This window comes from Lucilia sericata, unplaced genomic scaffold (genome assembly GCF_015586225.1).
Source record: "Lucilia sericata isolate MDLA Ls3-8-SP2 unplaced genomic scaffold, ASM1558622v1 Contig000053F_arrow, whole genome shotgun sequence".
NCBI lineage: Eukaryota > Metazoa > Arthropoda > Insecta > Diptera > Calliphoridae > Lucilia > Lucilia sericata.
Window position 1 is genome coordinate 850,321 of NW_023994089.1, and position 20,263 is coordinate 870,583.

General features: G+C 32.0%; 1 protein-coding gene across 4 annotated transcripts in view; it reads right to left on the bottom strand.

The window, feature by feature from the left end:
* Positions 1 to 797: 797 nt before the first annotated feature.
* The window catches only part of LOC119616044 (dopamine D2-like receptor), a 126,260-nt gene continuing 106,794 nt past the window's right edge, over positions 798 to 20,263 (bottom strand). The window contains exons 5-12 of one of the 4 annotated variants that reach the window (XM_037972191.1): positions 15,568 to 15,677; positions 14,374 to 14,626; positions 10,146 to 10,447; positions 9,588 to 9,640; positions 9,413 to 9,536; positions 7,492 to 7,626; positions 6,754 to 6,857; positions 798 to 1,366 (exon numbers count right to left, since the gene is read on the bottom strand). In XM_037972191.1, the coding sequence (XP_037828119.1) occupies positions 1,155 to 1,366; positions 6,754 to 6,857; positions 7,492 to 7,626; positions 9,413 to 9,536; positions 9,588 to 9,640; positions 10,146 to 10,447; positions 14,374 to 14,626; positions 15,568 to 15,677 (1,293 nt within the window). In that variant the 3' untranslated portion in view covers positions 798 to 1,154. Of the gene's footprint in view, positions 1,367 to 6,753; positions 6,858 to 7,491; positions 7,627 to 9,412; positions 9,650 to 10,145; positions 10,448 to 14,373; positions 14,627 to 15,567; positions 15,678 to 20,263 lie in introns of all 4 variants that reach the window. The other 3 variants (XM_037972190.1, XM_037972189.1, XM_037972188.1) reach the window with 3 other exon arrangements.

The following is a 20,263-nucleotide window of genomic DNA, read 5'->3' on the forward strand; positions in this document are numbered from 1 at the left end:
TTTCATTTACGAATATTTTATTATTTATTTAGATCATAAATGACTTACGTTGGGTCAAATGATATGTATAAATTTATATATTGCCACCGAATAACCAAACCAGCATCATTTACTTGTATCGCAAAAATAAATTAAAAGAAAAAACTGTAATTTATGTGTATGAAATAATAAATTTTATAAAAGTGTTTTACAATTTATGGTCCTTCCAATGGGATAAAACATGTTTAAAGCATACTTTAAGGGTTTTACTTAATAAATTGAAGAAACTGTATTTGCAATTGAAAAAAGTAGAAATTTATTTATATTTTTTTCTGTTGCAGCTACTAATATAAATTTCAAATAATATGTATATTCCCCTATTTCAAGCCTATTTAAAAAAAAATTCCATTAACAACTCCCTCACTGAATAAAAGTTGACATAAAAAACTTAGTATAAAAACAATTTAGTTTCTCTCTCATAATGTATTTATGTTAGCAGTAGTTTATATTTTAGTATTTAGTATATTTAGGGGACTCACAGTTTGTATTTAGCCTACTTTGTAGATTTAAAATTTCTTATAGAAATCTTCAACCCCTAAAGTATGCTCAAATAATATATATAAAAAATTTAAAACATTTTTCTATCTTTAATGAATTCATTTTATAAATATTTGTATACAAATTCATATTTTCTTGTATAAACTATTGATTACTTTTTGTAGTTTTTCTTTTTTTCACTAAGATGTTATAAAAAAGTTAATAATTCTTTATACATTATTTCATTATAATTATTATTTTGTTTGAACATTAGAGTTTGGCACAATTACCATTTTTTTTTTTCTTTAACGGACTATAAATTGCATTCAATTTTAAATTTGAATGCAATCATCATTTAGTATAGTTTTATTTCTTTTTACAAATTATATTGTACATTTTGCATGTCTTTAGACCATATTTTCTAATAGAAAATAAGAACCAAAACTAAAGTTGCACAGCAAAGTAAGAGCAGACTGAATTTATAATAAATATTTTAAATTAAATAAATGTACCTTAGAAATAGGCCATGATTTGATATCGATTTGTAGTTGAGTTTGTATAAAACGTAAAGTATTGTTTTTATGGTGTGCCTTATTGTTGTTCGTTCTCCATGCTGATGACATCGTTTGGAATTTTAATCACCCTATATGCATGATTTTCTTAAAAGCCTTACGAAACTCCGGATTGAAGATGGTATAAATGACGGGATTCACAAAACTGTTGATGTAACCTAGCCAAGTGGTGAATATGAAGGCCGTAACACCCGGACTACAATCCTTGTCGAATTTTGAACACATTGCATCCATAATGTTGCAGGAGAAGAATGGCAGCCAACAGAAGAGAAAAACACCTGTAGGAGAGAATGTATAAAAAAATGTTAGTCAAACATGGGCCATTTAAAACTTTTCATAATATATAGGTTCCTAGCTAAAACTTTTATTAAAAAGTTATGAGTTAAAAGGCTAAAAAGCTATTTTTCACTACTTATTTATTAGCACTTTCAATTATTATTATAAAACGGCGATGACTTTGGAGGCAAGTACTTACAACACTTGCTTACATATAACTACTTAAATAACCACTTACTAATTATTGTGCGTCAAATAATGGTTTTCAGAAACAGTTGCTAGGGCGCGATCAAGTAAAAACTCAAATTAATCAGATTCTATGTATTAGTCACTGAAAAGTATGCTGTTATGTAAGTACATGTACTTACAAAATTTTTAATGACGTGTACTTACCCAAGAGCTTACTTTTCAGTGTCTAGCTACAGAAAAACGCGACACCTAAGTCCTACCTAAAACCTTGGAACGGATAGTCGATAGTATGGTTAGAAGCAGTACCTCTTTAAAAGATGTTGTCCACTACATAGGTGAATCCTTCGATAGCAAACTGTATATACTTGCGATATGGATTGATATCGAAGACGCCTGCAATAACATGCACACTGATACTCTTATCCCATCCTGTTTTATATTGACCGGGTGCTCCGTAAGTGGATAAACTACATGCTAAGAAACAGATGGACAAGCTGCGACATGTACGATATAAATATCAGGAGAAGAGTATTTCACGGTACACCACAGGGAGGCATTTTTTCCCCCTGAACTCTGCACTGCCACGATTTTTAGGCTCCTAAGGACCCTATCCGAGAAAGGACTTATACATGTATGGCTTTGAATTTAGCCTTGAGCTGGGCTCAACCGAGGCCTCAATGTTAATCTCTTTTCTCTGGGTTGCCACGATTAATAGCCTCCTAAGGACCCTACACAGGAAAGGACTTAGACCTGTATGCTATGCAGGTTTAAGGCGATAGGATCCAAATTACTTATGTATAAACGGTAGAGGCTCTAAATACGGTCTTGAGAGACCTCAACGTCAACCCGGCGAAGACGGAAATTTGTCTTTTCACAAGAAAGACAAACATTTCTAAGTATACTGAACCCTGTTTCCCGAGCAAAAAGATATCGGTGACAGACAGAGTAAAATGGAGACACCACATAGAGGATAGGATCAGTGAGCACATTGGTGGTATGTGGGAGAACTCTAGGCATGAAATGAGGTCTTAGTCCTACTATGTCACATTGGCTTTATGAAATTGTAATCAGACCGATTTTTGCTTATGCTTCAACAATCTGGTTTACTTCTTTGGACAAAAAGTGTAATATCAAACTACTACAAGGAGTTCAGAGTACATGTTGCTTGGGTATAAGTGTTACCATGAGTACTACATCAACCAAGGCTCTGGAAATGTTGTTAGATATTCCATTGAAACATTTAATGTAAGAGGCGACACTTACCGCTGAACGGCTCATATCTTAAGGCGAACTGGACAAAAGCGGTTATAGGACACGTCATTAATGTATACTAGTCACATTGCTAGGCAATAAACAATTATCGAACGTGTCCGATCGTATAACAGACACAGCATATTTCGGAAACTTTGAACTAACACTGATCTAAGATACAATGTTTTGGTCAATCGGAACATACACGGATGGCTTTAAATTGGGGGATAAAGTGGGCCTGGGGATCTATAGTGAAGACCCAGAAATAAATTAAATTGGATATCAATATTAGGAGATAAAATTAAATCAAAGACCGTATTGGATTGTAAGAAAGCTTTAACTGAATACTCTCTCGGAGGTAAGGTTTACATCATATGGGTATCAGTTCACTCGGGAGTAGTCGGCAACGAAGGGCGAATGTATAAGCTCTAGGTAATTAACCTGACGAACGCAAACATTTGGGTGAGAGAATACCATAAGGCCCCTTGGAATAATGAAACGTTGGGTAGAACCACAAGGATTCTATAGGATGACTTGCGGCTTCAGACGAATGTAGAGCATGTGTAGAGGACAGTGAAACTCTGGAGAACCTTCTTTGCCACTGTCAGGAATTCGTCGAAGTTAGATCCAAATATCTTGAGAGTACATATGTATGTATGTACTTACTTGACATATTGTTTTCGAGTGTTAGGTTTTAATAGAGTTAGTAATGGAAGCAGTGGAAGTATCCTCGTAGGCTATTTTTTTTTCCAAAAACTAAACAACTTACTGAACACCTAATTTGTAAGAACTTACCTAATTAACTACTTGTAAGCAACCCTGATGAGTACTTGACTCCAAGTCATTATAATAATGATTTAAAATGCAATTGTGTAAGTGAAATGTTAAAATTTTTTCAAATTACCTTTCAATGTAAAATTTTGCTGGATATATTAACTTTTACCAAGATTAAACGTACATAACATAATTTTAAATTACTTTCAAGGGAATTTCTATAGAAGTTTTAATTGAAATTAAAAAATGCCGGATTAAAGCAATATTTTATTTTCAAGGTTTTAATTTTTTGATCTAGGTTATTGTTTAGTCTACTAACCAGTCTATCAATAGTCTGTGGAATACCATATTTGACTTTTTTATTTTACATAAAATGTACCTACTTAGGCACATATGTATAATAAATATACCGTTTTTCCTGATTCCTCTGTTTTATGGCCCGAATAAATTTAAATAGTTTTAAAACAATTTCTTGAAAGCTAAATCTCCAAAAAAACACCTTTCTCTAATCCACTTAAAAACATTTAACGTTATCGTTTTCAGTTTAGCTTGTAATATTCCTAATTGAGGTGAAAATATTATGCAAAACACCACCAACAACAACAGCAAGAACTTTTCTAAACAAACTCCCTGTAAAATAAATATCAACTACTTTTAGGACAAAATCTAACTGACTTTAAAATTGTACCTATTAAATTTATCTTATTAACATAATATTCCTTCAACATTGTGGACGAAATAGGCTTTCACAACGAGACACATAAAATCCTATATTTAAGTTAATAACTAACTGTCTGCCAGGTAACGACAGCAACAACCAAAACAGCAATATCATCTAGCAAATGTGTACTGAATTTAAATTTCAAATAAATATGCACAAAAAAAAATCCTATTTTCTCTTCTTTATAAATTCCATTTTCAGGCACTTAAGCATGCCATCGTCATGCCAACAGAAGTTTAAACATCCTATTTAATCTATTTGTAAGTTGACAAAAAAAATAATAACAATAAAAAATAAAACAATTAATAATTTATATTGTCATCTCGTAATGGTGTTATCGTCAAGTGTCAACATGCAATAAAGAACTTTCATTTCGTTTCTCTTAAATTTTTTGCAATTTCTTGACACTTCAAAACATCGCTTCATGAACCGTACCTTAACGTTATAATCTATTCACTTTTGTGTCCTTTTCATTTTAGATTTCTTGTTACATTTCAACTTCAACTTTAATTTCCTATTTTAGAAAAAAAAAAAATATAATTACTCATTTCTTCGTAGATTTGGTTTCCTTGGTAAGAGTTTGTATGAGTGAGTAGTAGCGAGAGTGGTTGAAAAGTTAATGTGATTGGTGTTTGCAACGATTGAACAAGAATCGGCACAACAGATCAATTTTACAACCGAATTACAGTTTCTTGTTCTTTTCTGTGTTTCTCGCTCCAGCTGCTTATTCAATGATCCATTAAAAAGTAGTTTTTTTGTGATTTTCAGAACGGTTTTTACAAAAATATATTCAGCCAGTCTCGAAACACGAATGAATGCCAAATGGATTCGGCTACAACAAATCTAAATTACGTCACTCTTTACCAGTAATTACCTATTTACCATTTGAAACATAATTATGATATGAGGCGTCGCTTACAGCCGAACGGCTCTTTACTTTAAGCGAACTGGTTATACGTAATCATCGGACGTGCCTGATCGACGGATGGCTTCAAATTGGGGTATATAGTGAGCATGGGGCTAGAAGGCAATTAGGGCGATATCATGTGAAAGAATTAAATCTAAGACCGTACTGGATTGTAAGAAAGCTTTAACTGAATACTCTCCCAGAGGTAAGGTTTACATCATATGGGTACCAGGCCACTCGGGAGTAGTCGGCAACGAATGGGCGAATGTAATAGCTTTAAAGGGAAGGGAGCTCGAGATAGTTAACCTGACGAACGCAAAACCATTCGACGCAACAAATCCTATGGGATGACCCTGATGAGAACAAGACGAGAAATCTCCTCAAAATGAGCAAGTCTGAAGTTAGTATGATGGTACGTATTCTGAGTGGACACACAGGATTACGAGCACATCTATACAAAATTGGACGTGCGGATTCACACGAATGCAGAGCATGTGGAGAGGACAGTGAAACTCTGGAGCACTTTCTTGCCACTGTCAAGCATTCGTCGAAGTCAGATCCAAGTATTTTATGATGTTATTTCAGAAATAACATTCCTGACTAACACTGATTGGAAGATTCTTAGGTATTACGTCCAGGAAAAAAAAAATAAAAAAATTCAGTGAACAATTTTTTTTCATGAAAAGGAGCGTACAACAGGCCCGATAGTGGCCTACATCGGATTTGATGTACCATAAATCATCCTATCAACCTAACCTATTTAGCTAAATAAAATAATGAGGTTGATAATGACCACTAGTTACCGAGTAATGTATGAAATAACTACTGGTGCAAGGTACCTCGTACATAAAAAAAAAAAAAAAACAGTTAGAGTCCTCAATTTTGTTTGAAGCCACTTTAGTATCAACACGAAGGGCATGGCACTTCCCATAAGAATTAAATTCTGAATAATATCTGCGAATAATTAGAATAATTCTTACATTCCTGCAAACATTTTGGGGAAAAAATGGGCGACTTTCATTAGAAGCTTTAGATCCTCTCATTTGAAATTAATACAAAAATTCATATGAAAATTTATTGTTACTAAAATCCTTAAATTTATCAAGAACAACTTTGGCATCCAAGTAAACATATGGATAATAAATTGGCGGAGTAGCATTAGTGGCGCCGTACCTCCCATATAAACTAAATACAAAATTTCGTATATGTGAGAAACTATTACAGCTGGAATCCTCATATTTTGCACGAAGAACTTTTACGTCAATGTGAACATTTGGAGAAAAACGTACGGAATATCAATAGGGTGTTAGGAACCTCCCATATAAATTTAATATAAAAATGCGTATATCTGGGAAACTTTTCGAGCTAGAATGTTCAAAAATCGTAAAATGGGTTTTTATTTCTATTTTCTTTAGGACAGCAAAGCACACTGTGTGTAGCTAGAAATGATTTTATGTTGCAAGACTCTCATATAACCCTCGTATACCCACATAACATCCGTAATGCTACCAGAAAATACATAAACAAGTATTGTCATTAGAACTTACCCAAAACAATTGCCAGCGTTTTTGTTGCTTTTCTTTCCTTTTTGGCTGACGTTTTTTCACGTTTCTTTTTTGATGCTTTATGTACCTTGTATATCGTAAATCTGCTTTATTAATTTTTTGTGTAGATGTCGTTTTTGAATACCCGAGACCAAGTCATTCATAAAGAGATGTCAGGAATGTTGGAAAAAAGGCGGCAGCGTATTTAATGTCAAAGTCAAATAGATTATTTTTTTGGAAGAAGAAAAACGAGAAGATAGACAAAAATGAAACCAAAACGAACACACAAAGAGAAAAACACATGAAAATTAGACAAAATTTTTTTAAAATACTAAAGTTCATATAAAAAAAAAATTAATCATTTAAAAATAGAACCAACTTTATTGTTGTAGTTGGGTGTTGCTTGTCTTCTTTTGAGGTGGGGTAAGGAGTAACACAAAAGAGATGATGATGACAAGCGGTTAAGATGGATTTGTGTAAAACCATACCCGCTCTACAATACCCATACCACTCTCATTATCATTCTTCTTCATGCCATTCCTTAACCCTCGTCAGCGACACTAAACCACCAGGTAACTTGGCGTATATGTAACGATAGTTACAGAGCCACAGCTTTTCATGCAAACACAACCACATAGATATACATACGTACAATTATTATTATAATTTTTTCATTTCAGTTGGATTTTTTTAGAAAAAATTATTTTTGTTTCTTGTATTCTTTACTTTTTTTCTTATTACCTGGATGCCTGAGTATTTTTCTTATCCTTGCGCGAGGATGTTTTCGATGTTGTTGATAGGGTGGAATCGTTGCGTGCCAGCGTCATGGCTTCCTGTACACCGCACCGCATAAAAGATAACGGTTTCATGGCAGCACTGTAATAACAAAAACAAGAATAAAATAAAATTCATTAAATACTCAGGCAACAAAATTTTAACTAAAACACGTTCATTATTCACATAAAAGATAAAGAAGCAAAAACAAAATGAATTAAAGTAAAATACCCATACGAATGAACATAGTACACCCACTAAAGGTCGTTACATTTTCTGTTTGGTTTAAACTTAATGCGAAATAATTGTTGTGGTAAGCAAATTTAATTACGCGAAATAAGTGAAATTCTAAGGATGTTGTGTTTTTCACTGCCACCACCGCTACCGCTGTCACTGTGCCACCACATTAAATAAGAAATTAACTGGAAGAATTCTTACCAGTCTGCAACTTGATAAGATTTCAAATTATTACTTATTTGCTAAATCTACACAACTTATTTTTGAGTTGATTTATAAAAGAGGGAGGATTACGTTTAACACTCTCCCTCTCCTTTTCATTATTTTTTCATCAAAGATTTCCGAATATTTACTAAGAAGATGAAATTCCAGTGGTATCTTTTTAATACAAAAGATAATTGACAGATTAACATATGAGGTGATAGAATTTTTTTATTTTATTCAGTAGATAAATAAAGGTTGAGAATGGTTTAAAAAGAGGATTATAATTAATTACTTATTAATATCTAATTCGATAATTTGGACGTCTGAAAGACATGTACAAGTTTTCTTCCCAACAAAAACTAGCTGATGACTCTCAAGTGCAATTACATACCTAACAACATACTTTTAAATGACTATTACTTATCGGCTGGATTACATAGAAGTTGTCCAATAAGATCTGACTAATAATATGTTACATAAGTACTTTCTAATTCATTGGTCATCTTGACTGTGAAGCTATAAAAGCTGTATACGTTTTTACATCCGATTTGCAATGACTACTTTTTCCTATTACTTGTAATAAGTACTATAAGTACTTGCTTCTAATGACATCACGTGTTAAAAATAATGAGTTCAAATATATTGCGTGAGTAAATTTTAGCACTTTAACCCCTATTACATGGTAATTAAAGTTTTTACTGGGTTAAGTTAGTTAGTTAGTTAGTTAGTTCGTTTAGTTAGTTAGCTAGTTAGTTAGTTAGTTAGTTAATTGTTAGTTCGTTTGCTTAGTTCGTTAGTTAGTTAGTTAGGTTAGTTAGTTAGTTAGTAGTTAGTTAGTTAGTTAGTTAGTTAGTTAGTTAGTTAGTTAGTTAGTTAGTTATTCGTTAGTTAGTTAGTTAGGTAGTTAGTTAGTTAGTTAGTTAGTTAGTAGTATAGTTAGTTAGTTAGTTATTTAGTTAGTTAGTTAGTTAGTTTTAGTTAGTTAGTTATTAGTAGTAGTTAGTTAGTTAGTTAGTTAGGTTAGTTAAGTTAGTTAGTTAGTTAGTTATTAGTAGTTAGTTAGTTAGTTAGTTAGTTAGTTAGTTAGTTAGTTAGTTAGTTAGTAGTAGTTAGTAGTTAGTTGTTAGTTAGTTAGTTAGTTAGTTAGTGTTAGTTAGTTAGTTAGTTAGTTAGTTAGTTAGTAGTTAGTTAGTTAGTTAGTAGTTATAGTTAATGTTAGTAGTTAGTTAGTTGTTAGTTAGTTAGTTAGTGTTAGTTAGTTAGTTAGTTATTAGTTAAGTTTAGTTAGTTAGTAGTAGTAGTAGTTAGTTAGTTAGTTAGAGTTAGTTAAGTTAGTATAGTTAGTTAGTAGTTAGTTAGGTAAAGCAACATTTTTCAGACGGTGCACAAGTTTTAAATTGCATTTTCTACCAGAATTGAACATTACTAAAATAACCCAAATACATACCTTAAAGCATTGTTCCCTTTTTGGTGAGGACACTCTCCCGTATTACGCCTACTACTAATAGCCGATCGTTGAAGGGTCCCACTAGCCACTGGACTATCTGGAGGTGATGAGTCATCCGCGATTCCTGCAAGGACATCGTCAACGTTTGATGGTGCATAACCAGAATCATGATTACCATTTGAATCCGCTACCATTAATTGTGGTTGGGATGTTATTTGGGCCACCACACTGCACCGCCAATACAAGGGCCAACACAAAAGTCATCATTATCATCATAATCGTCATCCATACCACATCATCATCATCATTGAAAGGCACAACAAAATCGAGTCATTCAAGTAAACAAGCAGTCATCATGACATCATGGATAAATGCACAAAATTAAAAGTGAAAATAAAAACGAAAAGGAAACGGAAATACACGGAAAAATATAAATAAAAAATAAATATATATTTATTTCAATGTTTTTGTAGTTGTATATTCCTATTTGTGTTCATATTTATACACTAAACAACAATTCAATAACCTACAAGTACAAACCAAATAAATAGACATTCATCATCATCTGCACTATTTCAATTGAATTGAATTCTCGTGCAAAAATATACTCATACATTCACTTGCATATGCAAACACGTACACACACACACACACACATACATACATACGGTTAGACACGCACATATAAATAAATGTTTGCGCGTGTATTGAGTATTAATAAAAAGCAACTTACTTTCCCGTCTCCTCCACAACGGTGGCAAGCATAAATTCGGTGGATTTGTCATTGACAATCACATGGCAATCATCAATGTCAGGCGATATGGCGTTTTCATCCTCTTCCTCATTTGAACCTGAACCTGTATTCGTTGCCGGTTCATCAGGCATTATTCGTACACCACCCTGCCTACTGCTATCCAATGCAGTTTCCGCTAATCTTCGTGTTTGTGCAATATTTTCAATTACACTTCCGCCCGTCAGCTCAGAAATGTGAGGTTTTCGTGCAGCACGTTGTTTACGGGCACGACTACGCAAGGCCTAAAAAAAATTCATTGACAAAAGAATATTGAAAAAAATTTATTTTTTTTAAAAGAAATATATGAGAGTTTTTTTGTTTTGTTTTGGTGTATGTTGTAAATGTTCGAAAGCCTGATTTCACAGAAAGAAACATTTCATGCCAAAAGATTACACTCGTATCCAAAAAACAAGCTAGCAAGAAAGTTTAGGAGGAACATCGACCTTATGATACTCTATAGTACCGAAACAGATTATTATATAATGAAAAGGATTAATAAGTTTACATAAAGTTAAACAATGAATAGCAAAATTAAGTCGTTTCAACTACAATTGGATCTTCGCTCCGGAATGACCTAATTACCAATCGTCCGAACATCTTTTGTCTTTGAAGTACATCCATCAACAGCGGAACAGTTGACGTCTCAGTGCGTTGCTCTAGAAACATTAGTTACGAAAACTTATAAACCAATTTGAATTAAACACTTTAACACACTTTGTCTTAAAAAATATAAATTTAATAACAGTTCGACTTTTAAATTTCATTTTACTTTTTCCAAAAACTTCTAAATTGACCCACATTCATTTCATTCGAAAACCAGATGCTTTTGCGGTATTGCTGCATGTTTTGTTTCATATGGTTGTAAGTACTCGTTTTTAAAATGAATATAAAACCTTTTATAAAATGTGTTTCTATACAATACATCTCCTGCACAGAGAACGATACTGTTGCTGGTAAATTTCATTGTTGTTTTAAATAAATTCAATATAAGCTTTGTTTAGATCTACAAAATAAATATATATATGTATATGTATCTATATTTTTCGGTAAATATTTTGTTATTTCAGTCAGTTTTGTTATGCAAACATAATTTATAGATAATGGAATTGGTTTGAATTTTTAAGAGGAAAATGTACTATACATAGCAGGAATGGAAAATTAAGTTCTTTAGTACTTTTTGATATCGCAAAATACCTAGTCTATAGTCTAGTTTAAGTCTAGTCTATAGTCTAGTTATAGTCTAGTCTATAGTGCTAGTCTATAGTCTATTCTAGTCTAGTGCCTCTAGTCTAGCTAGGCCTTAGTCTATAGTCTAGTCTATAGTCTAGTATATTAGTCTAGTCAGTCTAGTCTATAGTCTAGTCTATAGTCTAGTCTATAGTCTAGTCTATAGTCTAGTCTATAGTCTAGTCTATAGTCTAGTCTATAGTCTAGTCTATAGTCTAGTCTATAGTCTAGTCTATCGTCTAGTCTATAGTCTAGTCTATAGTCTAGTCTATAGTCTAGTCTATAGTCTAGTCTATAGTCTAGTCTATAGTCTAGTCTATAGTCTAGTCTATAGTCTAGTCTATAGTCTAGTCTATAGTCTAGTCTATAGTTAGTCTATAGTCTAGTCTATTAGTCTAGTCTATAGTCTAGTCTATAGTCTAGTCTATAGTCTAGTCTATAGTCTAGTCTATAGTCTAGTCTATAGTCTAGTCTATAGTCTTAGTCTATAGTCTAGTCTATAGTCTAGTCTATAGTCTAGTCTATAGTCTAGTCTATAGTCTAGTCTATAGTCTAGTCTATAGTCTAGTCTATTCTATAGTCTAGTCTATAGTCTAGTCTATAGTATAGTCTATAGTCTAGTCTATAGTCTAGTCTATAGTATAGTCTATAGTCTAGTCTATAGTCTAGTCTATAGTCTAGTCTATGGTCTACTCAATGGTCCATTCTATAAACTAGTCTATAGTCTAGTCTATAGTCTAGTCTATAGTCTAGTCTATGGTCTAGTCTATGGTCTACTATATAGTCTAGTTTATAGTCTAGTCGATAGTCTAGTCTATAGTCTAGTCTATAGTCTAGTCTATAGTCTAGTCTACAGTCTAATCTATAGTCTAGCCTATAGTCTAGTCTATAGTCAAGTCTATAGTATAGTCTATAGTCAAGTCTATAGTATAGTCTATAGTAGAGTCTATAGTTTAGCCTATATTCTAGTGTATAGTCTAGTCTATAGTCTAGTCTATAGTCTAGTCTATAGTCTAGTCTATAGTCTAGTCTATAGTCTAGTCTATAGTCTAGTCTATAGTCTAGTCTATAGTCTATAGTCTAGTCTATAGTCTAGTCTATAGTCTAGTCTATAGTCTAGTCCATAGTCTAGTCTATAGTCTAGTCTATAGTCTAGTCTATAGTCTAGTCTATAGTCTAGTCTATATTCTAGTCTATAGTCTAGTCTATAGTCTATTCTATAGTCTAGTCTATAGTCTAGTCTACAGTCTAGTCTAGTCTATAGCCTAGTCTATAGTCTAGTCCATAGTCTAGTTTATAGCTAATAGGAAAATTAGTTTTAAACCTAAAAAGTAATATTTTGGCTATTAGTTAGCACTATTTCAAATTTCCATTTTCCATGCCTGATACATAGTCTGTTTGGACACTCACTTACTTACTGTTAAATCTAAAATATTTACAATATTAGGGTTTTGTGGTTTTCGCATTGGGCTGCACATAAATTTACGTTTAAGTAGATTTGTGTGACAATAGCAGGTTGCTATGTTATTTACGTTTTGATTTTCAACACTCCAGTTAGCATTGATTTTGATATTAACCTACATATCGTCAGCTAAAACTGATGTAATATCAAAATTTGGAGTAAATATTTTAAATGTGGTTTTTAAAACATCCAAACGAACATTTACACAGGCCAACTAAATGAAGTTTTGGAACAACTTTTAAAACCTATCTGAATCGATTTCATTTATTTTTAGGTGTTTCATATTAATATATTACAGAATTGTATTTAGTTATAGGTATATATTTACGTTTAAGAGTTAATATCTAATTTTTCGATATCATTATAAATATTGGTGTATTATATACATGTTCCTCAAGTTTCATTTAATTCGGTTGATCACCAAATAATATTTCACTATGGTTTCAATAAGGTTTATCAATATTTTATAATTTGATTTTGGCCTTCACAGTTTATGGGTTAACTTTATTCGCTTTTAATAAAGCTTTAGATATATCTTGCTTATTATCTGAATTTTTAAATTCTAAAAAACTTTTATAAAAAATGCATTGCAGAACGATAATTGCATACATATTACAATTATTTTCTTTTATAATACAAAAACATATAAATTTAGTTCAAAAATAAAAACAACTAAATTTTTTTAGAATTCATTTTTATACCTTAAAGTCTGGAGATGGAGATTGTAAAATAATAGAATGGAATATTTGGGACACAAGTATACAGTCACGAGAACTAAAACAACACAGAGTGGAAAATTGGTAGGTGATACTGCTTTATTTGCATTTTGGAAATCTGCATTCCAAATAATCCTGGAATTTGTGAAAATTATTAAAAATGCTTTTTCGTTGGCTTGTGTAATCAGACTGACAGACAGGCATAATGGTATAAGGACGCACTTACAAGTTATACAAACATTAGATTATCATGCAACAACGACTACAATCCAATCCAGTGTGTGTGTATTTATAACAATGTATGTAAATGTTATAACAATATACATAGTTACAAAGTGGAGGCAGCCCAGCTATCTGTCTATAAAACTGTGTGTTAATGTGGTTTATGTCAAAAGCATTGTTACCCTGATGATGTTGCTGTTTCGGTTGCTCTGTTAATCTTATTACTATGACTTTGCCAGCAATTGTTACAATATTTACGATAGTCAATAATAGCTAAATAAAACTCAACAATAACAACAAAATAAATAAATTGAAGCTGAGTATAAAAGCAACAATTTGCCTAATTTACTAACAATACAAATATGTGCAAAAACAAATTTTCATTTGACTTCCTTTCTATAATCTCATCTACACTATGTACACCTCAACAATATAGAATAATATAAAGAGAAAATATATAAAATCTTAACAAGTAAGGATGATTGGTGGTTATGATGGTGGAGGTGATGTCAGCACATCCTTCACAAAAACTCACACTTACCTTAAATATACTCCAATATAAAAATACCATGATTATGCAGGGTATATAGAATGATATTAACGATGAATAGACTATAAAGTCTGTATTGTAAAACATACACAGACTGGGATCACGATCTGGTGTATTGTTGAGACCTAAAACTATGGGTGCACCAATGGCGCCTGATATTGCCCACACTATGACGATGGTTAAACAAACACGTCGACTATTCCGGTGTTTGGCATATTTTATTGGTTGTGTCACAGCGATATATCTGTCAAATAAATAAAACACAAAAACACAATTACACAAACATATAAATTTTACATGTACACATGTATATGAACATTTTACAAATAAAAGGTGACAGTTTGTAAAAAAAAAAATATGAAATAAGTGGAAATTATTTTTATAAACACTAGCGCATACAAATGCTTAAACAATTTCTCGTTCATCAGTTTGATGTCCTTGTTATGTAAGTAATGCATGTCTATTTGTGTTTTTGTATCTTGTCATAAAATACATACATTGTGTAATAACAAAAATATATATATACAGTGAGTGTCAAAATGATATTCTCCATATGTATGTGAATAATTGTATTGAATAAGATTGACTTGGTATATGATTAAACGACCTTAGTAGGCGGTGATGTTTATAAAATCAGAAAATGTACACCCAACCAAGAATTACTTTATAATTCGATTTAATGATATGTGTTCCGACATGTGTCCAATCAAACAGTGTACATAACCAATCAAAAGGCAACAGATCATGTTTTGGAGCTCTACAAGTTTTACTGCTGCACTTTCTCTAATACCTATTCGTTGATGATGTTCAGATAACATTCTGAAATAATATTTAATTGGAAAAAGTTTTGTCTGATCTGTGACAGAATTTTGCTGAAAATATCCCTTGATTTTACCAGTCACTGTACTTGCAGTTGTATGTTAATGTAGGTTTTTCATTTTTTTGTTCAATTTTTATTTTATGCATGAATGTGTAAATATTTATTTACAAGTACATACACACATTCAAATATACACATATTATTTTCTTTATTTTCTAGCATCCACACAATCACGCTCATACATACAGACGCATTTAAATGTTTATTCACCAAGACTGACTGAATAAATAAATAACTAAGTATGAAAAATATAAATGAACATGAACATGGACCTGGCGAACCTACATACATATGAACATACATACCTGTCTACTGATATTGCAACTAAATTAAAAATCGATGAAGTGGAACATATCACATCCATGGCTATATAAAAATCACACGCAAAATATGGTAAGCTCCATGTAACGTTTACCTGGAAAATAGTAACAAGAGAAAGAAAAAAATGTAACAAAAAATTAAACAAATAAAATATCAGAAAATATTTTAATTTATTACTTATACGTATGTAGTACAAACTATATACGTACTATGTGTGTTATTCAGATATACTCACTGAACAACAATATGTATGAGGGAAAACTCTACTACTGCAATGAAAGATGAGGATATGCAAAATATATAGTGATGCATTGTATAGGTATTTGTTTTATATAAATACTAGTGTATTTATTAAAATTTTGTATAAAATATTTTACATTTTATTACTTCGGTAATTATTTGAAATATTTTTTTATTTTTAATGGAAATGTTCGTTATTTAAACCTGTATATTTAATATTTTCAAAAATAAAACAGTTTACATAAAATAAGTAAGAATTTCAAAGCTATACTCGCATTTTTAAGACAATAATGTGCGTTAAAGTCATTTTCTGAAGGGGGTCTTATATGGGGGGGGGGGGTGCGGTAGGGACAACTATTCTCGAATTTTTAAAACAGTTATGACTGTTAAAGAAGTTTTTCGGGAGGCCACTTGTATGGGGGATATGCAAAAACGTGGACCGATATTGCCCATTTTCAATATCAAACAAACCTTACCTATAAGAAATATTTGTGGAAAATAACAACTCTCTAGATCTATCCGTTCGGACTCTATCGTTCTTTCAACACACAGACAAACAGACAGACAGACTGACAAACGGGCGGACAGACAGACATTGCTAGATCGTCTTAGAATTTAATAAGGACCCAGAATATATACTTTTCGATGTGTTACAAACGGAATGACGAAATCAATATACCCCCCCATCTTTTTTGATGGTGGCTATAAATATAGCAAGGAATCAATGTACTATTGCCTTTTCCAAATGTATCCAATATATGCATATCGACCTGACATTAGAATTTGTCAGATTATATTTTCTAAAGGGGTTTTTTATTGATATAAGTGTCAACATTTTTAGCTTATACATTTTAGGCATTTTACAGGCCGATATCTGAAATATCTTCTTTCTTCTTCGAAATATCTACACCAAAGCTTGAAACATTTGACTTGCAGTATATTCATGGTATCTATACTCTACTTTACTACAGTGAGAAGGATATTATGCTTTATAAATATTGTTTATGACGAACAAAAATATTGGATCCACACCTACCTGAGGATGTGTCAATCGACTTAAAATCACTTTCTGATTCGATTTAACAATGTCTGTCCATCCGGATATCATCAACGAATGATATCTCAGCAACTAGAGCATATTGTTAAACAATTCAAAAATATTTTTATAGGCGAAATTTAAAAAAATCACAAAATATAGGCGAAATGTACGAAGAGAATTCAGTTTTTGTCAATTTATTGTTGTATCAAGTTTTATGTGATGTTATCTCGAAGAACAAAGAAGATATGTCAGATGTTAAGCCTTGATTTTAAAGCCGACAGAATGTACTTTCAGATGGCCTACAACATTTTATAAATAAAGTTGCCTTGGAGCTGTTATAATGTCTCAAAAAGGGCTAAACATTTCAGGACACGATATCTCGAATTCTAGATATGATGGAGATATTCTGATGACAGATTTGGATTTAGAGCAGCCCAATCCTTTAGAGTAGTATACTTTGATATCTGGGCTAAACATTTGTCCGTCTGTGCTATTTTGGAATTTGGGCATATGCCCCTTAAATACACTCAAAGTCAGATAAGCTTAAAATTAAGGAATTTTTGAAACCCATTTCAAAAAGATTATAGAAAATTTTTTTAACATATTGTACTGAGATCAAGATTTTCAATCACTGGTAGGGAACTGAGGCCTCTTTCAAAAAATATATAAAATTAAAATATACGTATTAAATGTCAACTTCTAGAGATGAAATTCTTAAATTTTGTTGTAATAATGGTTTAAATTTCTTCCGTGCAACGTTAACCAGTCAAAAATTGAAGATATTATATTAAGACATTAAGATATCTGCTGTAGACCAAGAGATATGGGTTTATCTGATAAGCTTCGTCAGATAAAACCATATCTCGTAACTGATTACCCTGTGTGGTCAATACTTGGTTTAGTTATACATATATTTTGGTATTCTGATTTGGAAGCTTGGTGCGCATTTCTAATTCAGCTCTAGGTATTACGTTTTTCTTTAAAATTCCGGTTAAAAGTACCAATAATATTTCCGCCTAACTGCTCACCGTGATATCTTTCAGTTTATCTGGTTTCTTTCTGGAAAGTGTTGAAAGTGTCTGTCGTAACGTTAAAGCCTCAATAGTTGTTCTTTACTCTTATTGAAAACTTTTTTATATTCCTTTTTAAGTTTTATTACAATCATGGTAGTTTGAGGTTTCAAGAGTCCTGATGCTCCTTCATAAAGTATACAAAATGTATACTAGAGTCCACATAGTCGTCCATTCTATCCACTGTAGAAGATTGTGTGGTTTTAACGTGACTACTGAATTTCATTACGTCTCATCGCACTTTTTAAGGACAGATTTACTACCACTTCCTATTTAACCACCATTTTTTAGATGACATTTAAACAAATGGTTATTCATTAGAATAACGTAGAAATGCTATTTTTATAATCCTATTATCCCACGTTTTTTTCCATTCTACATTTGATTTTATAATTCGCAAATGAAATCCGTTTTTAATTATTTATATAAGAATATATTATATAATTGAAATAAAAGAACGTAATGATGATTAAGTTTTCGATTTTTTGTATGAGCTCATTTAGCAAAGAATAAAAAAATTTAAAACAATACCAGGTGATGCAAAAGACATCAGAGTAACGAAGGGATTGAACACAAGCAGTGATAGAGATTTACAAATGTACAACATATAGTCCTTAATATTGAGGTAAATCCCAGAAAAGAAAATCATTACCTTAAAGAATATATTTTAATTCCACTTATGTAGGTATACTCTAGTATTATAAACTTTTTATTTTATTACCCATTTTATTAGCATAAAAACTTTACCACAAACTCTTCATCAAACAAAATGATGATAAAGCAAAAAAAAAAAAAAATTATAAATTTTTACCCAAAAATGTGATTGACATTTTTTACAATTAACTCTGAATTTTAATAGTACTGTATCATTTTAGTTGGAAAATCTGTTGAATGGCGGATAATTAAATTTGTCTGCTTAAAATTCAGTCTTATAATGCACTTTTTTAATTGAGCTTGTCTTGTCAAACATAAAAGGGGAAACTTCATAATCATGATGAAAATGTGAAAATTGTGTCTTGTTATTACTTTGTTCTTAGCCTCGTTAATGAATTCTACGTACGAAGTTTATGCCATGAATGATGATACTATATGAACTTTTTTCATTGCCACATTTGTATATGCATATTGTTTTTTGCTCTTCCTTCCAGCTACAATATGAAACGTTTTACTAATAAATCTCTTTGGGAATAGAACGGAAAAATTATCTACACATGCTGCGAGTGATGTATAGAATGTATTCTTAAAATCAGAGCAAATTTTTTTCTAACACAAATCATCTGTCAATACAAATGTTTTAGCACTTTAAAAGAGTATTTGATAGGTTATCGACTTTTTCTCGAATATAAGACGGAAAAATCTAATTGTTTTTACGGACGGACTTAGTTAGCTAGTTGGTTGGTTGGTTAGTTAGTTAGTTAGTTAGTTAGTTAGTTAGTTAGTTAGTTAGTTAGTTAGTAGTTAGTTAGTTAGTTAGTTAGTTAGTTAGTTAGTTCGTTAGTTAGTTAGTTAGTTAGTTGTTAGTTAGTTAGTAGTTAGTTAGTTAGTTAGTTCGTTAGTTAGTTAGTTAGTTTTAGTTTTTAGTTAGTTAGTTAGTTAGTTTAGTTAGTTAGTTAGTTAGTTTTTAGTTAGTTAGTTAGTTAGTTAGTTAGTTAGTTCGTTTAGTTAGTTAGTTAGTTTAGTTAGTTAGTTAGTTAGTTAGTTAGTTATTGTTAGTTTTAGTTATTCGTTTTTTTATTCGTTTAGTTAGTTTAGTTTTTTTTTTAGTTATTTTTTAGTTCGTTCGTTCGTTCGTTCGTTCGTTCTTCGTTCGTTCGTTCGTTCGTTCGTTTCGTTCGTTCGTTCGTTCGTTTTCGTTCGTTCGTTCGTTTCGTTCGTTTCGTTCGTTAGTTCGTTCGTTCGTTCGTTCGTTCGTTCGTTCGTTCGTTGTTCGTTCGTTCGTTCGTTCGTTCGTTCGTTCGTTCGTTCGTTGTTCGTTCTTTCGTTCGTTCGTTCGTTCGTTCGTTCGTTCGTTCGTTCGTTCGTTCGTTCGTTCGTTCGTTCGTTCGTCGTTCGTTTCGTTCGTTCGTTCGTTCGTTTTCGTTCGTTCGTTCGTTCGTTCGTTCGTTCGTTCGTTTCGTTCGTTCGTTCGTTCGTTCGTTCGTTCGTTCGTTCGTTCGTTCGTTCGTTTTCGTTTTCGTTCGTTCGTTCGTTCGTTCGTTCGTTCGTTTCGTTCGTTCGTTCGTTCGTTCGTTCGTTCGTTCGTTCGTTCGTTCGTTCGTTCGTTCGTTCGTTCGTTCGTTTCGTTCGTTCGTTCGTTCGTTCGTTCGTTCGTTCGTTCGTTCGTTCGTTCGT